At 57.0% G+C, this 16,223-nt stretch overlaps 8 protein-coding genes across 8 annotated transcripts; 2 read left to right on the top strand and 6 right to left on the bottom strand.

Annotated features, from left to right (window-relative positions):
• Positions 1–93: 93 nt before the first annotated feature.
• Positions 94–1,179, top strand: SCHCODRAFT_02638741 (U6 snRNA-associated Sm-like protein LSm7). Its single transcript, XM_003028294.2, has 4 exons — positions 94–128; positions 297–450; positions 589–660; positions 815–1,179. Exons 1-4 carry the CDS (start codon positions 117–119, stop codon positions 931–933), a joined length of 357 nt encoding a protein of 118 aa, XP_003028340.1. The 5' UTR covers positions 94–116; the 3' UTR covers positions 934–1,179.
• Positions 1,180–1,418: 239 nt separating this feature from the next.
• SCHCODRAFT_02070558 (uncharacterized protein) lies at positions 1,419–1,827 on the bottom strand. The gene has a single exon (XM_050341678.1). It carries the CDS (start codon positions 1,687–1,689, stop codon positions 1,453–1,455), a length of 237 nt encoding a protein of 78 aa, XP_050198175.1. The 5' UTR covers positions 1,690–1,827; the 3' UTR covers positions 1,419–1,452.
• Positions 1,468–2,762, bottom strand: SCHCODRAFT_02638739 (uncharacterized protein). Its single transcript, XM_003028006.2, has 4 exons — positions 2,500–2,762; positions 1,996–2,348; positions 1,863–1,940; positions 1,468–1,810 (listed from the first exon to the last, which is right to left on the bottom strand). The coding sequence occupies exons 1-4, from the start codon at positions 2,645–2,647 to the stop codon at positions 1,763–1,765; spliced, it is 627 nt and encodes a 208-aa protein (XP_003028052.1). The 5' UTR covers positions 2,648–2,762; the 3' UTR covers positions 1,468–1,762.
• Positions 2,763–2,997: 235 nt separating this feature from the next.
• Positions 2,998–3,748, bottom strand: SCHCODRAFT_01216147 (uncharacterized protein). Its single transcript, XM_050341268.1, has 3 exons — positions 3,479–3,748; positions 3,252–3,424; positions 2,998–3,198 (listed from the first exon to the last, which is right to left on the bottom strand). Exons 1-3 carry the CDS (start codon positions 3,732–3,734, stop codon positions 3,166–3,168), a joined length of 462 nt encoding a protein of 153 aa, XP_050198174.1. The 5' UTR covers positions 3,735–3,748; the 3' UTR covers positions 2,998–3,165.
• Positions 3,749–5,103: 1,355 nt separating this feature from the next.
• SCHCODRAFT_02638726 (uncharacterized protein) lies at positions 5,104–6,546 on the bottom strand. Its single transcript, XM_003028005.2, has 4 exons — positions 6,081–6,546; positions 5,588–5,889; positions 5,482–5,529; positions 5,104–5,428 (listed from the first exon to the last, which is right to left on the bottom strand). Exons 1-4 carry the CDS (start codon positions 6,211–6,213, stop codon positions 5,420–5,422), a joined length of 492 nt encoding a protein of 163 aa, XP_003028051.2. The 5' UTR covers positions 6,214–6,546; the 3' UTR covers positions 5,104–5,419.
• A 77-nt stretch (positions 6,547–6,623) lies between these two features.
• SCHCODRAFT_02638725 (uncharacterized protein) lies at positions 6,624–8,668 on the bottom strand. Its single transcript, XM_050346041.1, has 2 exons — positions 8,433–8,668; positions 6,624–8,373 (listed from the first exon to the last, which is right to left on the bottom strand). Exons 1-2 carry the CDS (start codon positions 8,655–8,657, stop codon positions 6,961–6,963), a joined length of 1,638 nt encoding a protein of 545 aa, XP_050198173.1. The 5' UTR covers positions 8,658–8,668; the 3' UTR covers positions 6,624–6,960.
• A 429-nt stretch (positions 8,669–9,097) lies between these two features.
• SCHCODRAFT_02752102 (P-loop containing nucleoside triphosphate hydrolase protein) lies at positions 9,098–11,176 on the top strand (the record flags this gene model as incomplete). The annotated part of the gene is made up of 2 exons (XM_050347256.1): positions 9,098–9,391; positions 9,443–11,176. 2 exons carry the CDS (start codon positions 9,098–9,100, stop codon positions 11,174–11,176), a joined length of 2,028 nt encoding a protein of 675 aa, XP_050198172.1.
• A 341-nt stretch (positions 11,177–11,517) lies between these two features.
• On the bottom strand, positions 11,518–15,086 carry SCHCODRAFT_01174966 (uncharacterized protein; the record flags this gene model as incomplete). The annotated part of the gene is made up of 4 exons (XM_003028292.1): positions 11,518–12,877; positions 12,928–13,958; positions 14,010–14,082; positions 14,212–15,086. The coding sequence occupies 4 exons, from the start codon at positions 15,084–15,086 to the stop codon at positions 11,518–11,520; spliced, it is 3,339 nt and encodes a 1,112-aa protein (XP_003028338.1).
• Positions 15,087–16,223: the final 1,137 nt, after the last annotated feature.

Genomic DNA, 16,223 nt, shown 5'->3' with positions numbered 1-16,223 from the left:
CGGCAACTCGCGCTCGCGTTTGTCGACGTCACGTTCACCGGGCCGGACGACCCTTCATGTGGCGTCGTCCAAATCAGGAAGTCATTCTCTTACGCTCTTCCCCCATCCCTCGTACAATGGCAGACCGTGTATGTCTCAATTTTCTCTGTCCAGACTATCTGCATCGCTCTCTTGAAAACATATACACATACCCTTCCTCCACACCTCATATCCATGCCGCTTTCCATCCCCTCCCCGTCGCGCACACGATCGCCCTCTAAATCACGTCTTCCCCACATCGCTGACGCTGTTTCCAGGGCAGAGGAGGCGGTGCATCCCGCGGTCGTGGAGGTGGACGTGGTGGAGGACCTCCCCCGCCAGGAGGTGACAAGCCTCGTCGCGAGGCGATCCTCGATCTCTCGAAGTACGTGAACGAGAGGATACGCGTCAAGTTTACTGGGGGACGCGAGGGTGAGTTCAGACCTTTCTTAGCAACTCCATGGCCCCTCTGTCGAATTCTTTCCATCTCCTACTACTCGTTTGCTTCTTGTACTATGATGCTTCTTCATGCCTCACTCAATCACTGGCGTCTAACTTCGTACCTCCCAGTCACCGGTCTCCTCAAGGGCTACGATCAGCTATTAAACCTCGTTCTGGACGAGGTCACCGAAGATGTACTGCGTGCGTGCTTTCTAATATCAAAATTGCTTACTTTCTGACCTTCGTCCCCTCCCCATCCGCATGGTCGCATACCTTCTCTGCAACTAACTCAACCCTCTCATACGTCCTTCCTACCTTCGAACGTCCTCACACCGTCGCTCTCCTTCCTCTTTAGTCCCCGAACCCCACCAACGCAGCCTCGGCCTCGCCGTCCTCCGGGGACCCACAATCACGCTCGTCAGCCCCGTCGACGGCTCAGAGCAAATCGCAAACCCCTTCACCGCGCAGGAATAGTCGACCGCACTACCTATTCCTTGCGCTACGAAAGTAGTCGCGCGGCGCATTATGACAGTTGCAGAGTAAAGACACAGGGTAGAATGACGCGACGGCATGGAGCCAGCGATCTTCATGAAAATGTACACTAGCAGCACGACCTCTTCAATAAACCTTTGGCGTGCGCTCGGATTCTACTATGGCTTTGCCTGATGCACGACTCCTCTTTATGTACATTTGGCATCCTTGCTTGCCCGCAACTAACGCGTCATTCCTGAAGCCATTGAATGCCCTCTCTTAGCCGCCAGCCCCTCCTAACCGCCAGCATCTCCCAGCCGTCATCCTTTCCTCGGCTTCATCTCCACTCGACGTGACCTCCGGCGCACACAGGCACTCCCGGGCATCACATGAGCCTCGACGAAGTCATCGAGAGGCCACAATGACGCGCTCCTTACAAGCAGATCGTCCTGCGAGCCCGCCTCGGATTGTTTGCTCATCTTTGTTTGGTCGATTCGTATTTGCGCGTATTTGTCCGCCTGCTCATCGCCTCTTGCCCTGCTCTCGCCCGGCGTTATGGTCATTCGGACATCTCAAAAGGCAGCATCGCACACATCGAACTTCGGAAAAGTAACAATGTCGACTCGTGAATAAACAGGCGATGCTATACGGTACAGTAAGAGAGAGGAGTAAGGTATCATGCGAACCATGGCTACAAACAGGCAAAAGCAGAAGGGGAATCAGAAATCGTTCATCGTATTGGTACTTTATATTCTTCATTCATGGTGGTCAAAGCAAGCAGAATGCGCTCTTAGCAATGATGGGAGGATGCACCGGAGCGTTCGTGCAGCATCTAGTTCGGGCGCCTAAACCCGCCAATGAAGCTGCCGTCGTCCTTGCCCTTCGAAGCGTAAGCACCCGTGCCGACCTCGACTAGAATCGTCCTGACTCACCGTCGTATGAGCAGCCGGCGGCGGCCCAGGGGGCGGCGCGTACTGCGACGAGCTTCCTGCGGGCGGCGACCCCGGGGGCTACATTTATATCAGCCTCAACTCCCTCCACACCTCACAACTTCCTCGAACTCACCGGTGCAAACGACGTCTGGTCCTTCGCGCCCGCGGCCGTATCATACGCCGGCGGGGGTGGGGGCGGTGACGTCGGGGCCTCATATGCCTTGTACCCTGGCTGCTCGGCCTGGTACGGCGCCGAGCCGTTGTAGCTTGGTTGACCGGGGTAGTTCGGCTGCCCAGTGCCGTAGGCTCCGGTGTAGCTCGGCTGACTCGGCGGCGGGCCTTGGTAGTTCCACTGCGACGCGGGCGGCTGGAAGGCTACGGGCCTTGCCTCAACGTGGTTGATCCTGCTCGCCTGGAAGGCCCTCAGGCGCCTCCGGCGGAGAAAGAACGCAAGGACAAAGCAGAAGAGGGCGAGGCAGGCGCAGGCTGTGAGATGGAATGGGTCGTCAGCGACAAGGTTCTAGTGAAGGGGGAGCGAGATTCGGTGAAGGGGGACAAAGTGCGGCGAAGGTGGAGCATGTTCGGTGAAGGGAGAGTACGTTTGGCGGATGGCGGGGGACAGGAGAAATCTACTCACCAATCGCTATCCCAGCAATCGCCCCCCTCGCCAGCCCCGTCCTCCGGCGGCGGTACGGATCGTAGTACTGCGCGCTCGCCGTCTTCGGGAGCGCCAGCAGTGCGCCGAGCGCCGCTGCTCTCAGCGTGCGTGTGTCGGTGAAGGTCATGATGCTTGGGCGGTTGTGCCGATATTGGAGGCGAAGGTGGTGGTTGTAGATGACGGGGGAAAGCAAGAAGCAACTTGCACTGCCCGTCCATGGCGTCGTGATAAAGGTCCGTGGGGTGAGGCTGTCTTGTCCGGTCTTGGATGACGTCGCGAGTGACCCAGCCCCCAGCTCAGGGGTGGGAACACTTCCAAGAAAGGCTATTCACCGAGTGGCGGTGCGCTGGACCCACAGCTTGGCACAGCCACGCTGGTTAGGGGAAGGGAGATATCCTACGCTCTTTCACTCCTGTGTTTGCTTGGCTCTTCATTGCTTTTAGCTTATCGTCTCTGAGTCTCATTTTCTAGTAGAATCGGTAGTAGTCGGGTGTCATACATTGTGCAGAGCAACTATAACGCGATAGCAAGAGACATTGGAAGTCGTGTAAGTAGTCGAGAGGAGTATAGAGGTAGTTAAACCATTGTACACAAGGACGATGAGGTTAGAAAGTTTCAGGAAAGGGAGGTATTCGAAGTCACTACTCAAACAGACGACCTCAATATACCGCCTTTCCCCTGCGTTCACCGTCAGCTTCCCACCCATGCGAAATATATCTCGTGTCACTCACCACACTGTGCGCCGTCTGCGGCCTCTCCGGAAAATGCACCAGCCTCGGCGCAGCCTGAGTCTCCTCCATCGGCGGCTCGCTATTCACCCGCTGTAGCACGAGCGCTGCCCGGCGATGGCGCCGTCGGCTGTAGAGGTACATGCCGAGGAAGAATAGGACGACGAGGACGGCGGCTGAACGATTCTGTTCAGCATGACGATCTGTGTGAAGGAAAGAAAGGAGCTCACCTACGACGATCCCCGCGACAGCTCCTGGCGATAACTCATGTCGGGTGTTCGTGTAGAAGTACTGCGCGTGCACGGATGGAGGACACGTCAATAGGAGCGCCCACAGTGTGAGGTGTGACTGCGCGACAGGCAGAATAGTGCGTGGAGGTGGTGAATGCGTGATGGGCGCCGAGGGCACTGTATGCGCGGACGAGCGTGCGCGCCGCCTCCGCGTCGTCGTAGATGTTGATGATAATGATGAGTTCATGATGGTCATGGCGGTCAGTGAAGAGACGCTTGGGCCACCGACGCTCCCTATGTAGTCCAAGACATGCTCGTCTCGGGAACGCCGCGCACGTCTCGGGAGACCAGCCGGACGCCGCTGAATGACAAGCTACTCTCGTCCCGGAAGTATACCTCTTGGCGCGCGGTCGAGGTCGTCGACAGCGTTCGAGAGGGGTGAGTCAAGCTCAAGGATTCAGTCCACTTCAATCGCAGATCCTCTGACGGTTTTTGTGACGGTTCGAAGATACCAGATCACCGTTAGCGAGAGGTCCGCAAAGACTTGCCCGTCTCCGTTATCCAGCTAGTCGTATCGGCCCCCCGAAAGAGACAGAAACTCGATTGCAACAAGTCGTAGTCGCCACTGTCGAGACCCTCCAAAAGTCTTGGTCGTCGCGGCAGATGACCAGGCAAACGCTAGCCGATGACGTGCAAGGGTAGACCGTCGCACCCTCGAAGACGGAATAGAAATGGCCTCGGCCAGGACGGATTCTTGGCGCCATCTTCGGCCAAGCAGGCAAACAGGCAAATCGGGAGGAAGGAGGGTCGATCGGACGAGAAGCCACCGCGGAAAATGCCGAGCAAGTTCCAAGTCGCCACAATTCATCCTTGGCACGATAAAGACAACGGTAGCGCGAGCCAAGCATGTCTTGTCAAGGGTCGTCCGGGTCGTCGGCCTTCTGTGAGGGACAAATATCCGAGGGAGGGTAACCCTCTTGATCGGCTGTCGGGGTCGGTAGATCTGCGAGTTGTGTAGTGGAGAATTCAATGAGGTTGCGAACTGGTCAGTATTGTACGGTGCAGCACTCCAGAAATTGGTCGCTCGCCAGAGCAGCAATACAACGATTGGCATTGCGTACCCGCCACCGGACCACGGGAACGCACGTAAGTCGCAGCAGCGGGTGGTAGTACAATAGCCACGCTCGACGGTCAGACCTGTACAGCCCTTGCACAAGTCCACCGAGGGCGGGCAGACATCCACGTACGTTAAGTTACGACTCGGAAATAATTAGGTCGATGTGTAGGTCGATGCGCCAGGTACGACGATGACGCCCAAGCGTCAATGGCAGCTATGTGCCAACGAGTAAGACGACGCGGGTAAGCCAAACAGACGACGATGATACGCCAGGTATAGACGATGGCGACTAGGAGTACAGTGTTCTTGCAGTTGGGTGTCAGTAAAGAGTGGCTACCGCGCGTAAGTACCTGAGAGGGCAGGTGTCAGTGATGGTCAGAAAGGGCAGAGCAATAAATGAGGTCAAAGAAATGGGTATGGCCAGACGAGAAGAAGGACAGATCAGAGGCGAAACATACGATAGCAGAAGCAGAAAGAGCGAGGTGTAGAAAATACGATCAATCATACTTACAAGTCCATTTGAGGTATGCACCAGGCGGTCAGATGCGTGGTCCGGGTAGTAGGATGAAGGGTAGGGTGTGGGATAGCGAGGTAGCGAGGTAGGGGGGAAGACCATGATGTGTGTGATTGAGGATGCGATGCAGTGAAGCGATGATTGATGCGCGAGACGAGAAAGCGGACATGAGAAGATAGGGAGAGCAGGATGAAAGACGGGAGGAGGCAGACACGGGGGCACCGTTGTGGGTGAAGGTGAAGTGGTCAGGCGCCCGGCCTAACAGGTGCCCCTCGGTCGCAGGCACTCCGTCACTTGGCTGAACATGAGATTACTTGTCCTGAACAGCATCGTTAGCTATAAAACTTTGACGAGGGTAATGATTCTACTCACCGCCAGATGCGCCGCCGGAGGATATGCCGACCCCGGGACGCCCGCGTCCTAGCAGAAACACGTCAGCCAACCCAATGCCACCCGCCTCGCTACATAATCAACTCACAGAAACAAACGCGCCCGACTTGTCCGGCCCGTAGCCCCCATACGCGCCATTCTCGTACATCGGAGGAGCCCCGAACATCGGGGTTGCACCGAATGCGGGCGATTGCTGCGCCCCAAATGATTGCGGATACGGATGACCGCCAAAGCCCCCGTCCGCGCGTGGGGTATAGAGAGGCGAGGGCGCCGGGACCTGCGAGGCGTATGGCGGCTGCCCGGTGAAGGGAAGCCCGCCTGCTGCGCGACGTGCCCGGCGCTGGCGGTAAATTATACCACCAACAAAGAGAATGACGAAGAACACGGCGCCTGCGATGGGGTATGCAGCAAGCAAAAGCGAGGGGGATAGCGTCGAGGATGTTGGGGAAGCATGACGAGGGGAGATAGAGCGAGGCAGTCGTCGATAGACGCGAGATCCGCAGAGTTCGAGGGGAGGGGAACACGAGACAAAGACCACTCGTCAACAAACATGCTTCGATCACTGCGCGCGCGCCACTCACCGACGATGATCCCCGCGACCGCGCCCGTCCCGATGTGCCACTCCCCATCCTCATCCTCGAAGATATCCGCGCGCGCCGCCTGGGGGCACGCGAGGACCGACAGCGCCACGAGCAGCGCGCGGGGCGGCAGCATGGCCCCGCGGGGGCGCGCCGTGCCCGATCCCTGCTGGGCAGCCCTCATCTCCTCCCGCGACGAGCGGTCCTCGCCGCGCAGCTCCACTTGCAAAGAGGCCTCCCCGGTGTACATGGTCGATAGTATGGTGGTCGTAGGTGAAAGAGGGGCGGGGGAGGGCCTGCGCTGCGCGTCGCGGTTTCAATTGACTGAATGGCGCGGCCCCGCGCCTTGGCGGGGGGCTGCCGGCGTGCCCCGCAGGCTTGGCAGGGGCCCTGCGGGGGTCGGTTCTGGTCTGTCGCGACGGGCTTGTGATGCGCGGCTGGGCTGGTCGCCACCTTCACGCGAGTTGGCCAGCGCAGTCCAGAACAGACGTCAACGAACGTGCGTCTCTATAGGCGGCCTTCTCGGTCAAGAACTCAAGTGGTCAGTGGCGCTGGGGCAGGGTCATAGAACTCCGAAGCTCAATACTTACTGGCAAGGTACTACGAAGGTATACTCATGATGTGTAGGCGGCGCCTTCTAGCCAACAGCGTTGCCTTCCACTCTTTTAGACCAGAAGTTCGAGCCCGACGTCGGTCAACGTGACTTGGCCGGGTGTCACGAGACTTTCATGTGCCTACGGTTGAACTTCATGAACTAAGCCAGAAACAGCCCGTAGACAAGCCTGAGCCTTGGCGCTGCCTACAAATCATCCTCAGAAGGTCCCAGCGGTCAGTTCGTGAATTTATACGACGTAAGCAGCATCCACACCTGAAGCTTGGCACCTCAAACCTCGCCCTCGGCTAGTTCCAACAGCCTCCGACGCACAACTAGCCATTCTCCCACCGGCCATTCCTTCGTGGTATCTCCATCGTCTTCCCAAAAGTGATCTAGATGTTGTTTGTGCATACCCTCCCGCAGAGGCCGAGATGCGATGCTACATCCTCGCACGAAGACCCGCTTGAGGAAGAGCGCCACAGCGTTTGGATCTTCCAAGGGGGACTCTGCGAAATACAGGCGCACAGGATGCTGCACTCGAGGTGCCTCATCCGAGCTGGTGGGAAGTTGGGGCACATTCACCGCCTGCAGCCGAATGCATAGGCCGCGCAATTTCGGGCAGTGGTGCGCGAAGGCAGGCAGCACCGCGAGCGTCGTGCGCACATTGCGTGCCTCGAGATCGAGGTAGTCGCGGTGCCCCGTCGCTAGCCGCGAAGCATGCGTGTCCAGGACAAGGAACTCAAGCAGCGGAAGTCCCCGCGCGAGCGCAATGAGATCCGCGTCACCGACGTCGAGCCAGCAATCCACGCCGAGGAACGTGAGATGCGGATGTCGAGTGAGCAGCAAGAGGGATTTGGCGGGAACGGGACCCCAATCCAGGTCGATGTCGCAGTCGTGGTAGTAGATGATCTGCCGGACGTATGCTGGATCGAGGGACCGCGCGATGACCTCCAAGTTATGTTGGCGAGCATCGAAAGTCCCGCAATTGCTGTCCTCGTGGCAACGGACGTCGAAGGCCGTGATCTTCAGCGGACGATGCACAATGCGAAAGAACCTATCCAAGCTGACCGGGTTCTCCAAGTTGATAGTAACGTGTGGCACGTGTCTCGTCAAGGCAAGCCGCGACGGCGGGGGCCTCCCATCCACATAAGTCGTAAATTGTATACCGAGGGTGAATTCGAGCGACCGCAAGGACGGTAACTGATCCACGAGCAAGAGGATGTCGGGACGCATGGTGGAAATATCGACAGACTCCAGATATTGTAATTGGCGCAGCGCATCGGTGAGGATATTGGAAAAGGGGAATGTGATTTCCAGCAGATTGCCCCATATGCTCAGCTCGGTCAGGCGCGGGCAGAACGTCGACAGGCGACGGACCAGCCAAGCGCAATGCATCGAGCGTATCTTGACTTTGGAGATCGAGGGGGAAAATAACATGGGAACGAGCGGTAGAAGGGCGGGGTCCGGCATGGTCCAATCAAGGACTTTGAGGCGAGGGAAGATGGGCGTCGGCTCTGCGTGCACTGACACCCTTTCGAGAGTCGCCCGCTCAATGTCGATCTCGAAGTGGCCTTCCAGAGATAACTCGGGACATTTCATGGAGAGCGCTCCGCAGCGTGCTTGCAACTCGAGCTCCTTTATTCGCGCGGCATAGTTTTTCATCCGTGCCCATGCCACCGAATCAATGGTTTCCTGTAATATCTTTGGAACACGAGTAAGTAGTCGTGCCATTTTATGCATTGCTATCAGGCTGTACGCACAAGCGTCGGTGGCCTGACCCACTGTACAATTCGATAGTCTACGAGTATTTTCAAGAGAGGGACCAGCGACTTTTGTTTTGACCAGAGCACGTCCAACGCAACATCGCAGATCAGAGAATTTGCAGCCGCGAAGGCGGCCAAGGAACCATAAGAGCTCGAAGACCGTAGTTCTTCACAGATGAGGAGCAGAATGTCGGGCTGATTGAGACAACTCGGTGAAGGCATGAGCAGTAGAATCCTCGAGCCAGCAGAGGTAAGTGTTGGAGAATTCGGCCTCAAATTGTACACGGTCCTAGTCTCCCATGGCAGACGTTCGGGGAACGTCTGCTTTCAAACGCGCCCTGAAACCCGGAATGAGGCGATTCTGCGTCACATGCTATTTTCCACGGCTGTAGCCCCTCGGGGATATCCCTTTTAAGTAGGCTTCCTTCCGAATATAGAAGGGACAATATACAATGCCACCACAATGCCGCTGGCTTAGTCTGCTATCAAACGCGGCGGGGAAACCGGAATGAGGACAATTGATGGCACATGACTTTTCCCGCGGTAAAAGCTCCTCGGGGATATCTCGTTTAGGCAGGCTCCCTTCCAAATACGGTAGTAAATACAACTTGAACACATCACTGGGCTCCTCTGAGCGGCATATGAGTGTACCCGCCACGGAAATGCCCTTCAAGTTCGTCTCCGAAGAAGGTCGGGCCTTAATCAAGAAGATACTCCAGGACACTGTGGCGATTGAGCCCCATGACCACCAACTTGAAGCCCTCTCGTACGCGCTCGACCGCGTGAGTGTCCTGTCAGTCACGTACACCGGCAGCGGAAAATCGGGGTATATCTATATGCTTGCGATAATCCTCGGTGCGCTACGTGCCAATCCCGCGCTCTGTCCTCAGGCCGATGTGCCGCGAGACCCGGTTATTGTGGTCATATGTCCCACCATCGCGTTAGAGGAGGATCTGGTATTTCTGTCCTTCTATGCGTGCTGTGGGGTTCTCACGTTATCTGCACAGGAGAAGAAGCTGAAGAAGTACAACATCGATTGCTTCCTTCTCAACAAGAGTCGGAAGGAGGAGTTGCAGACAAAGGGCCGTGATATATTCACGGAGGCGGCCGATGTGTGCCACCGAGTCCTGCTGATGACCCCGGAGATGCTGGTGTCAACGGGTGTCCGTCGCGGACTGCTGGACAGGCAGGACTTCAAGCGCCGCCAAGCTGCGCTCATGGTGGATGAAGCACACCTGCTAGATGCGTGGGGTCAGAAGTTCCGCACTGAATACAAGCAGATCGGACACGTACGGCAGCTATTTGCCGAGCGGGTCCCGCTTCTGGCCTTCACAGCAACGCTGCGCAAGGGCGAGCCAGGCGCATCGCCTCAGACCGACGTCTGTCGCTTCCTCGGGCTTCATGCGGGCGAGTTCCACGCGATAAAACGCTCGAACGCGCGTTACGAAACGAAGGTCATCGTCCGACCCTTCCGCCACAACGAACAGAGCACGTCCTTCCCCGATCTCGACTGGATTGTTGATACTCCTGGCAAGGTCCTCGTCTTCTGTAAAAGCATCAAGATGGGAAGCAAAATTGCGGACTACTTACTGTCGAGATGGCCCAACCCTTCCCATACGAACCGCCCCCACACGTACAACCGTCTGCATAGCGATGGGTTCAACACAGAAACCATCCGCCTCGTCATCTCCTCGTCGAAAATCGTCGTGATAACCACAGACGCGCTCTCAGTCGGGATAGATGTGTCAGATATCGACACGGTTGTCGTCCTCGATCCCGTCGACATAGACGACGCTTGGCAGAAGGGTGGGCGGGCTGGCAGGAATCTTCGCCTCGTCCCACACCCGCGGTTGATTCTTTACGTGCCAGCCAAGGTCTTCTCTGCACCCGAGGCGGTCATAGCGGCGGTGCACGCACAGAAATCTCAAGATCGGAAGGATGGGAGGCCGCCTGATACATCAATCCCCCGCCTCGTTCTAGCTGCGTGCAAGGTGAAGGAAATCGACGCACAGTACGAAAATGATCCCGAGGAGGCGCCGTGTGGCTGTCGCAGCTGCCAAACCCATCCGCGCGCTCGATTCCCCTCACCGTGCACCTGCAGCGGTTGTGTCACCGAGCCCACACAACAGTTGGACTCGCCAGCCCCGAAGACGACGAATCCGGGGGCAGACGTGCCGCCTACCAAGAAGCTCACGCCGGCCATGCGTGTGTACGTCGCTCGTCGTCTTACCGAGTGGCGGAAGGAGATTTTGGGGTGCATACCTGCTGAGGAGGACGCATCAGAGGCGACGATACTATCCGACTATCGGATCGAACAGATTACCCCGCTTCTGGCGACCTCATTGGACTGCGATGCCGTGTCGTCTCTATGGGATGCGTACCGAGCAGGAAAAGTTGATGAACAGGCACTGCGTGACGCACCGGCCCTTGCTCCCATCATCAAAGGTGCGAGATGGCTCCGGCAGTTCTGCACTTCCCTCTTGGGCAGGCTGCGTGCCATTCATCTGGAGTTGGAGGATATGCGGGCCCGGGATAAAGTGCAGAAGGCAGCGAGGGAGCGTGAGCGCAGGCAGGAGAAGAGGCGGAAGGATGTCTTCGAAGCAAGTCAAGCCGCACTTGCCACGGATCTGTCGTTAAGGCCATTTACGTTGACAGCGGAGGAGGTTGAGGCTTTCGAACGATCACTGACTCCGGTCTATGCGCCGGAGTTCTTCGAAGGGGACTTGAGCCTCTGGTACTGACCAGTCACATAGGGGCATTGTAGAATCTGATAGAGAACAAGGTGTATCGTAGATGAATGAGATCAGAAGAGCGCGGGACACGGCATACGTCGCAGACCGAGCGAGGGAACCCAGTAAGAGTGACCGTGATCTTTCTTGTCACGGTTCGACGCTCAATCGCCGCCGCGTGTGAAGGACACGTTGATGCTCTGCATCTCACCGTCGACGACCACGAGCAGGGCGCAACACCGCGGCACGGGCCTTTCTAATGCAGCTAAAACACAGGATGGTAAGTGCCTTTGCAGCAGCTAGCTGAATACGGTGGACTGTACTCACGAGTTACGAGTTCCAACTCGTACTGCTCACGCAGTCTCGTCATCCGTACCCCCGAGCATCGGGTCATCAAAGGAGGGCAAAGTGTCGTCTGAGGGTGGTAGGTCTTCATCTCCTGGTCCTTCATCATCTTCGCTGACCAGCCGGCGTGAATTCTCCAGTTCCTCCAACAATTCAATCGCCTCTTCATCAAAGTCGACAGGGCGGATGACGAGGCGATCATTGCTCAATGCAATGAAGGCTACACCGGGGCGCACCGGCTGTGCGACGTCCTCCGCAGACTCGCTAGCTCCATCATCCAGGTGCGCCTCCTCCTCCTGTTCTTCTCCCGCACCTCCGGCATCTCCATCTACGTCCTGCGGGCTATTTTCTTTTGCCAGTCGTCGCGCCCAGCCGCGCTTCCGGGATGTCCTGCTCACAAACTTCGCCAGTTTCCTGCGTTGGAGGTTGTCAAGCCCTCTGTTGAATCGCTCTCGGTCTTCGGCTCCATCCAGGACTCTTCCAGCACGGAAGCAGTGAAGTTCGTGCGCTCGGTAAAGCGCAAGAAGCGTGCGAATCTCCGGATTTGTACTGGGGTGAGTGTGCTTCTCGGACCGCTTCTCAAGCCCTAAGGATTGCATTGATTCCATCTTCAGTTGGGCAACGTAGTAGATGTTCCGTGACCAGATCTCGCGCAAGAAGCGATCTGAATAGTCGACACCTTTATGCTGCGCGACGGAGTCCAGCAAGCGGTTGAAGTACTCCTGCAGAAGATCCCCATGGCAGAAGTGGTTGGCGCGACCTGAAGGGTTGACAAGCGAGAGCTGCAAGAGAGCGGTCTTCATTTCGGGGCTGCTTTCGTACTCGAATGAGATGATCTTCTCGAGGAGGTAGTCGGTGTAATTAGTGCACGAGGATCCCGCAAATTGGAATAGCTGGTACTTTGTGACCTCGTACACGCGCCCAGGATCACCAGCAGCAGCAGCACGCATGCTCTCTCGTGAGAGCGCAGCGGCGCGCATGAAGGTGCGTGAATTTGCAAGCGCCAGGTCTCCCTCGCGTTCATCACCCTCAGGTGCAGCACCACCTTTCTTCGGCAGCCCTGGCTGCGCCATGGCCTTCCGCCCCTTCGTGCGCTTTGAGCCAAGGTGAGCTGCACGTTTTCCCTGGTTGATGAAGCTGAAATCCTTGCTGGAATCGTCCTCGATGACGCCATCCCACCGATCTCCCATAGGTATGCCAAGCTCCTCAATGCCATCGCCACGGAGGATGTTTTGATGCTCTCGGAGGCTCATGTACGCTCGGGTAAGCTTCTTCGCATCTTCGAAAAGGGCTTGCAGTGACGGTAGCGCCCCCAGCCGCTTCTTATCGCGAAAATATTCGAAGATGTCGTCCGCTTTGAAAGATAGTCTGCAATACATTGTCAGGTACACGTCTCGTTTCGGACAATGAAGCCTTACCTCCAGCAGTCCAGCATGCGGGCATCGAGAACAAGATACATGAGCTGCGCACCCTGCGCATAATCGAGCTTCTTCAGGTCCGCTGGCCGCCGTCGCCCCAGCTTGGCCGCGCTATGGCCAAGAGTCGAATAATCCGCGGTGAGGGGCTCGCCATAGTGTGTCTCTATGATCTCGTTGTTGGCTGTAAATTCCTGATGCCAGCCCTCAAGGAATGGGAGAATAATCTCGAGGCTGTCAACAACGTTGCCCTCGAACTGAAGCATATCCAGCATCTCCAGAAGGCGCTGGTATGTGTAACCATCACCCCCGGTGACGACAAGGTGTGTCCCATGCCTCTCCCGCGTCTGCCCTATTTGATCCAGCATGTCCAGATGGGCGTCGCGAAGCTCGGGATAGAACATCTCGTTCTTGGAGCAACAGCCAAGCGGATGTATCTTTGTCTTCCGGATCGGGAGCGGAAGCTTCGATGCGAGCTCGGAATGCATTGTGCGAAGGGGTGCGGAAAGGTGCGAGAGCTCGGGGATGTAGTCAACTAGAACCTGAACCCATTGCAAGGCCAGAACGGTATTCAGGTGTCTGAAGTCAATGAGGTCAACAAGCATGTCGACGTTGACCTCGCGGCGCTTCCCAAGGTCAACATAGCGGCGCTTCTCTTCGATGTCGAACACTGAGACCGGTACGTAGTCTTCCGCTTCGTACAGCGCGCCGTAGTAGCCCGTTTTCAGCTCATTCTCGAAGCCGATGCCGGGGTCGCGATGCTGATGGTAATTGTGAACATTATCTCCTCGAAGAATGTTCAAAGTTGACGGGTTTGATCCGTAGGCCAGCGCTTCTGCAGTGGAGTGCTCTGCGAGCCGCCGCATCGCCCGCATGATCGTCGTGTATGCGGGCATGTTGCCAATTCGACTGTGGTAGCGATAGAGGTCGAAGGCCGCGAGACAGCCAAAGTGCAGGATGCCAGAGGCGATGGGAAGCAGGTTGGCACGGTCCGAGCGCGAGAATAGCATAGTACTGATAACATTTGTAGCCACCTGGTTTGAGCGTGAGCCGTGGTACGTCTTACACAACAAGAGGGCACTCACATTCTCCACAGGCCTTCGCTTTCGAACAGTAACCAGCCCCTCGCGGCTCCGCGCCTTCCGCGTGCTTACCCGCCTGACAATCCCCCAAAGCAAGGGCTGATGGCGCTCTATTTGCTCACGTACACGCTGGACCGTGCCAGCCCCAATATCCGGCCATTGAATCCTCTGCGACGCCTTCGACCTCTCTCCGAGCGTGACACACAGTCCGTTTTCGGGGCGAATAGCGACCTCAGCTTCGCGCTCCAATTGCTGCGCTACCGCCTGAGCAGCAAATGACGTGAGTGAAGCGCGCATATCGCGCATGTCCGTGTATTTTGGCTCCAAAGCGTAGAGGTGGTTGGGATCCGAGCAACCGGCACCGTACGCGTGCGAGAACCACATCTCGAGGATGCGGGAAGGGCAGTATTCGATGTCGAGCTGTCCTGAGAAGAAGCGCGACACCTTGTGATATTGGGTGTCGCTCGCCATGCCCTTTCCCGTGCCGCGTCCTGAGTAGTATAGGAGCTCGCCATAGGTCCAGCCAAGGACATGCTCGAGGAACCAGAAGAAGAGGTCGAGCTTTTGCTGGCGAGCTCGGTAGACGCGACGGACTGGGGGCTTCGCTGACACTTCTTCCTCTAGGTCAACGACGACATCTTGGCGAGGAGCAGATCCCCTCGAGCCGGCCTCGAGGAGCACTTTCGCGACAGGATCGCGTCTTGCCATCGCCTCCAAGCGCGCTCTTAGCGACCTTGCCAGAATCGGAACCTTTCGGGACTTCGCTGGTTTCGAAGGTGGCGATGCAATGTAGGGGCGTGCAAGACGACGAGATGGGGTCTGAGGGCTTCTAGCCAGTGCGTTGTAGGCGAAAGTTTGTGTAGTAGGTGGTCCTGGCTGATGCGGTGACGCAGGGATATGCATCTGAACGGTATCAAGTCGGCGGCGCTTCACAGGACTCTCCGGGGAGTTGGCAGGTGCCGCAGGATCGGCATTTTCGCGCGAGCGTCGTCCGAGGCTCTGGGAAGCGCGGTTCGAAGGGATGTCGTCCCAGGTATCGTGTACGAAGGCCAACGGTACCTCTGACGCTCCTGCGCGCATTTTTTCTCGGTGGGGGCTTTGATGTGTATTTGTGCTGATTTGCCGTGTAAGTGGGAGTCGTGTAGACACGGTTGGATGCATATGCGGTGAAGAAGGCGGGGTGGCATGGTGTATGTGGTCCTCGTGGTTTTCGGGAGCTGGAACTGGGGGGAAGATGCCGGCTTGCGTCGCATAGGGTGGCACGGCAGGGTTGGGTAAGATGCTACGGTTCGGTGCATAAAATTGGAAAGAATTCGCGCGAAAAGCGAACTTCGAGTTCATTGTATAGCTTTAGTGTTCGCAAATGGATGCTTCGAGTCGTTACTTGGTGCGTAGCTAAGCCAGCGGTAGTCTCCCATGGCAGACGTTCGGGGAACGTCTGCTTTCAAACGCGCCCTGAAACCCGGAATGAGGCGATTCTGCGTCACATGCTATTTTCCACGGCTGTAGCCCCTCGGGGATATCCCTTTTAAGTAGGCTTCCTTCCGAATATAGAAGGGACAATATACAATGCCACCACAATGCCGCTGGCTTAGCTACGCACCAAGTAACGACTCGAAGCATCCATTTGCGAACACTAAAGCTATACAATGAACTCGAAGTTCGCTTTTCGCGCGAATTCTTTCCAATTTTATGCACCGAACCGTAGCATCTTACCCAACCCTGCCGTGCCACCCTATGCGACGCAAGCCGGCATCTTCCCCCCAGTTCCAGCTCCCGAAAACCACGAGGACCACATACACCATGCCACCCCGCCTTCTTCACCGCATATGCATCCAACCGTGTCTACACGACTCCCACTTACACGGCAAATCAGCACAAATACACATCAAAGCCCCCACCGAGAAAAAATGCGCGCAGGAGCGTCAGAGGTACCGTTGGCCTTCGTACACGATACCTGGGACGACATCCCTTCGAACCGCGCTTCCCAGAGCCTCGGACGACGCTCGCGCGAAAATGCCGATCCTGCGGCACCTGCCAACTCCCCGGAGAGTCCTGTGAAGCGCCGCCGACTTGATACCGTTCAGATGCATATCCCTGCGTCACCGCATCAGCCAGGACCACCTACTACACAAACTTTCGCCTACAACGCACTGGCTAGAAGCCCTCAGACCCCATCTCGTCGTCTTGCACGCCCCTACATTGCATCGCCACCTT

Source organism: Schizophyllum commune (genome assembly GCF_000143185.2).
Source record: "Schizophyllum commune H4-8 unplaced genomic scaffold SCHCOscaffold_11, whole genome shotgun sequence".
Lineage (NCBI taxonomy): Eukaryota > Fungi > Basidiomycota > Agaricomycetes > Agaricales > Schizophyllaceae > Schizophyllum > Schizophyllum commune.
This window is presented reverse-complemented; position numbering and strand designations above follow the sequence as displayed.

Coding starts and splice junctions, on each gene's coding strand:
- SCHCODRAFT_02638741 (XM_003028294.2), top strand. Junction 451..588: donor GTTTACTGGGGGACGCGAGG/GTGAGTTCAGAC, acceptor CGTACCTCCCAG/TCACCGGTCTCCTCAAGGGC. Junction 661..814: donor GGTCACCGAAGATGTACTGC/GTGCGTGCTTTC, acceptor CTTCCTCTTTAG/TCCCCGAACCCCACCAACGC.
- SCHCODRAFT_02070558 (XM_050341678.1), bottom strand. CDS start 1,689: ATGAAGAATATAAAGTACCAATACGATGAACGATTTCTGATTCCCCTT.
- SCHCODRAFT_02638739 (XM_003028006.2), bottom strand. CDS start 2,647: ATGACCTTCACCGACACACGCACGCTGAGAGCAGCGGCGCTCGGCGCA. Junction 2,349..2,499: donor GATTGCTGGGATAGCGATTG/GTGAGTAGATTT, acceptor TCCATCTCACAG/CCTGCGCCTGCCTCGCCCTC. Junction 1,811..1,862: donor CGCCGGCTGCTCATACGACG/GTGAGTCAGGAC, acceptor TACGCTTCGAAG/GGCAAGGACGACGGCAGCTT.
- SCHCODRAFT_01216147 (XM_050341268.1), bottom strand. CDS start 3,734: ATGACCATCATGAACTCATCATTATCATCAACATCTACGACGACGCGG. Junction 3,425..3,478: donor TGTCGCGGGGATCGTCGTAG/GTGAGCTCCTTT, acceptor AGAATCGTTCAG/CCGCCGTCCTCGTCGTCCTA. Junction 3,199..3,251: donor CGCAGACGGCGCACAGTGTG/GTGAGTGACACG, acceptor CGGTGAACGCAG/GGGAAAGGCGGTATATTGAG.
- SCHCODRAFT_02638726 (XM_003028005.2), bottom strand. CDS start 6,213: ATGCTGCCGCCCCGCGCGCTGCTCGTGGCGCTGTCGGTCCTCGCGTGC. Junction 5,890..6,080: donor GGTCGCGGGGATCATCGTCG/GTGAGTGGCGCG, acceptor ACCCCATCGCAG/GCGCCGTGTTCTTCGTCATT. Junction 5,530..5,587: donor AGTCGGGCGCGTTTGTTTCT/GTGAGTTGATTA, acceptor TGTTTCTGCTAG/GACGCGGGCGTCCCGGGGTC.
- SCHCODRAFT_02638725 (XM_050346041.1), bottom strand. CDS start 8,657: ATGCCTTCACCGAGTTGTCTCAATCAGCCCGACATTCTGCTCCTCATC. Junction 8,374..8,432: donor GGGTCAGGCCACCGACGCTT/GTGCGTACAGCC, acceptor CGTGTTCCAAAG/ATATTACAGGAAACCATTGA.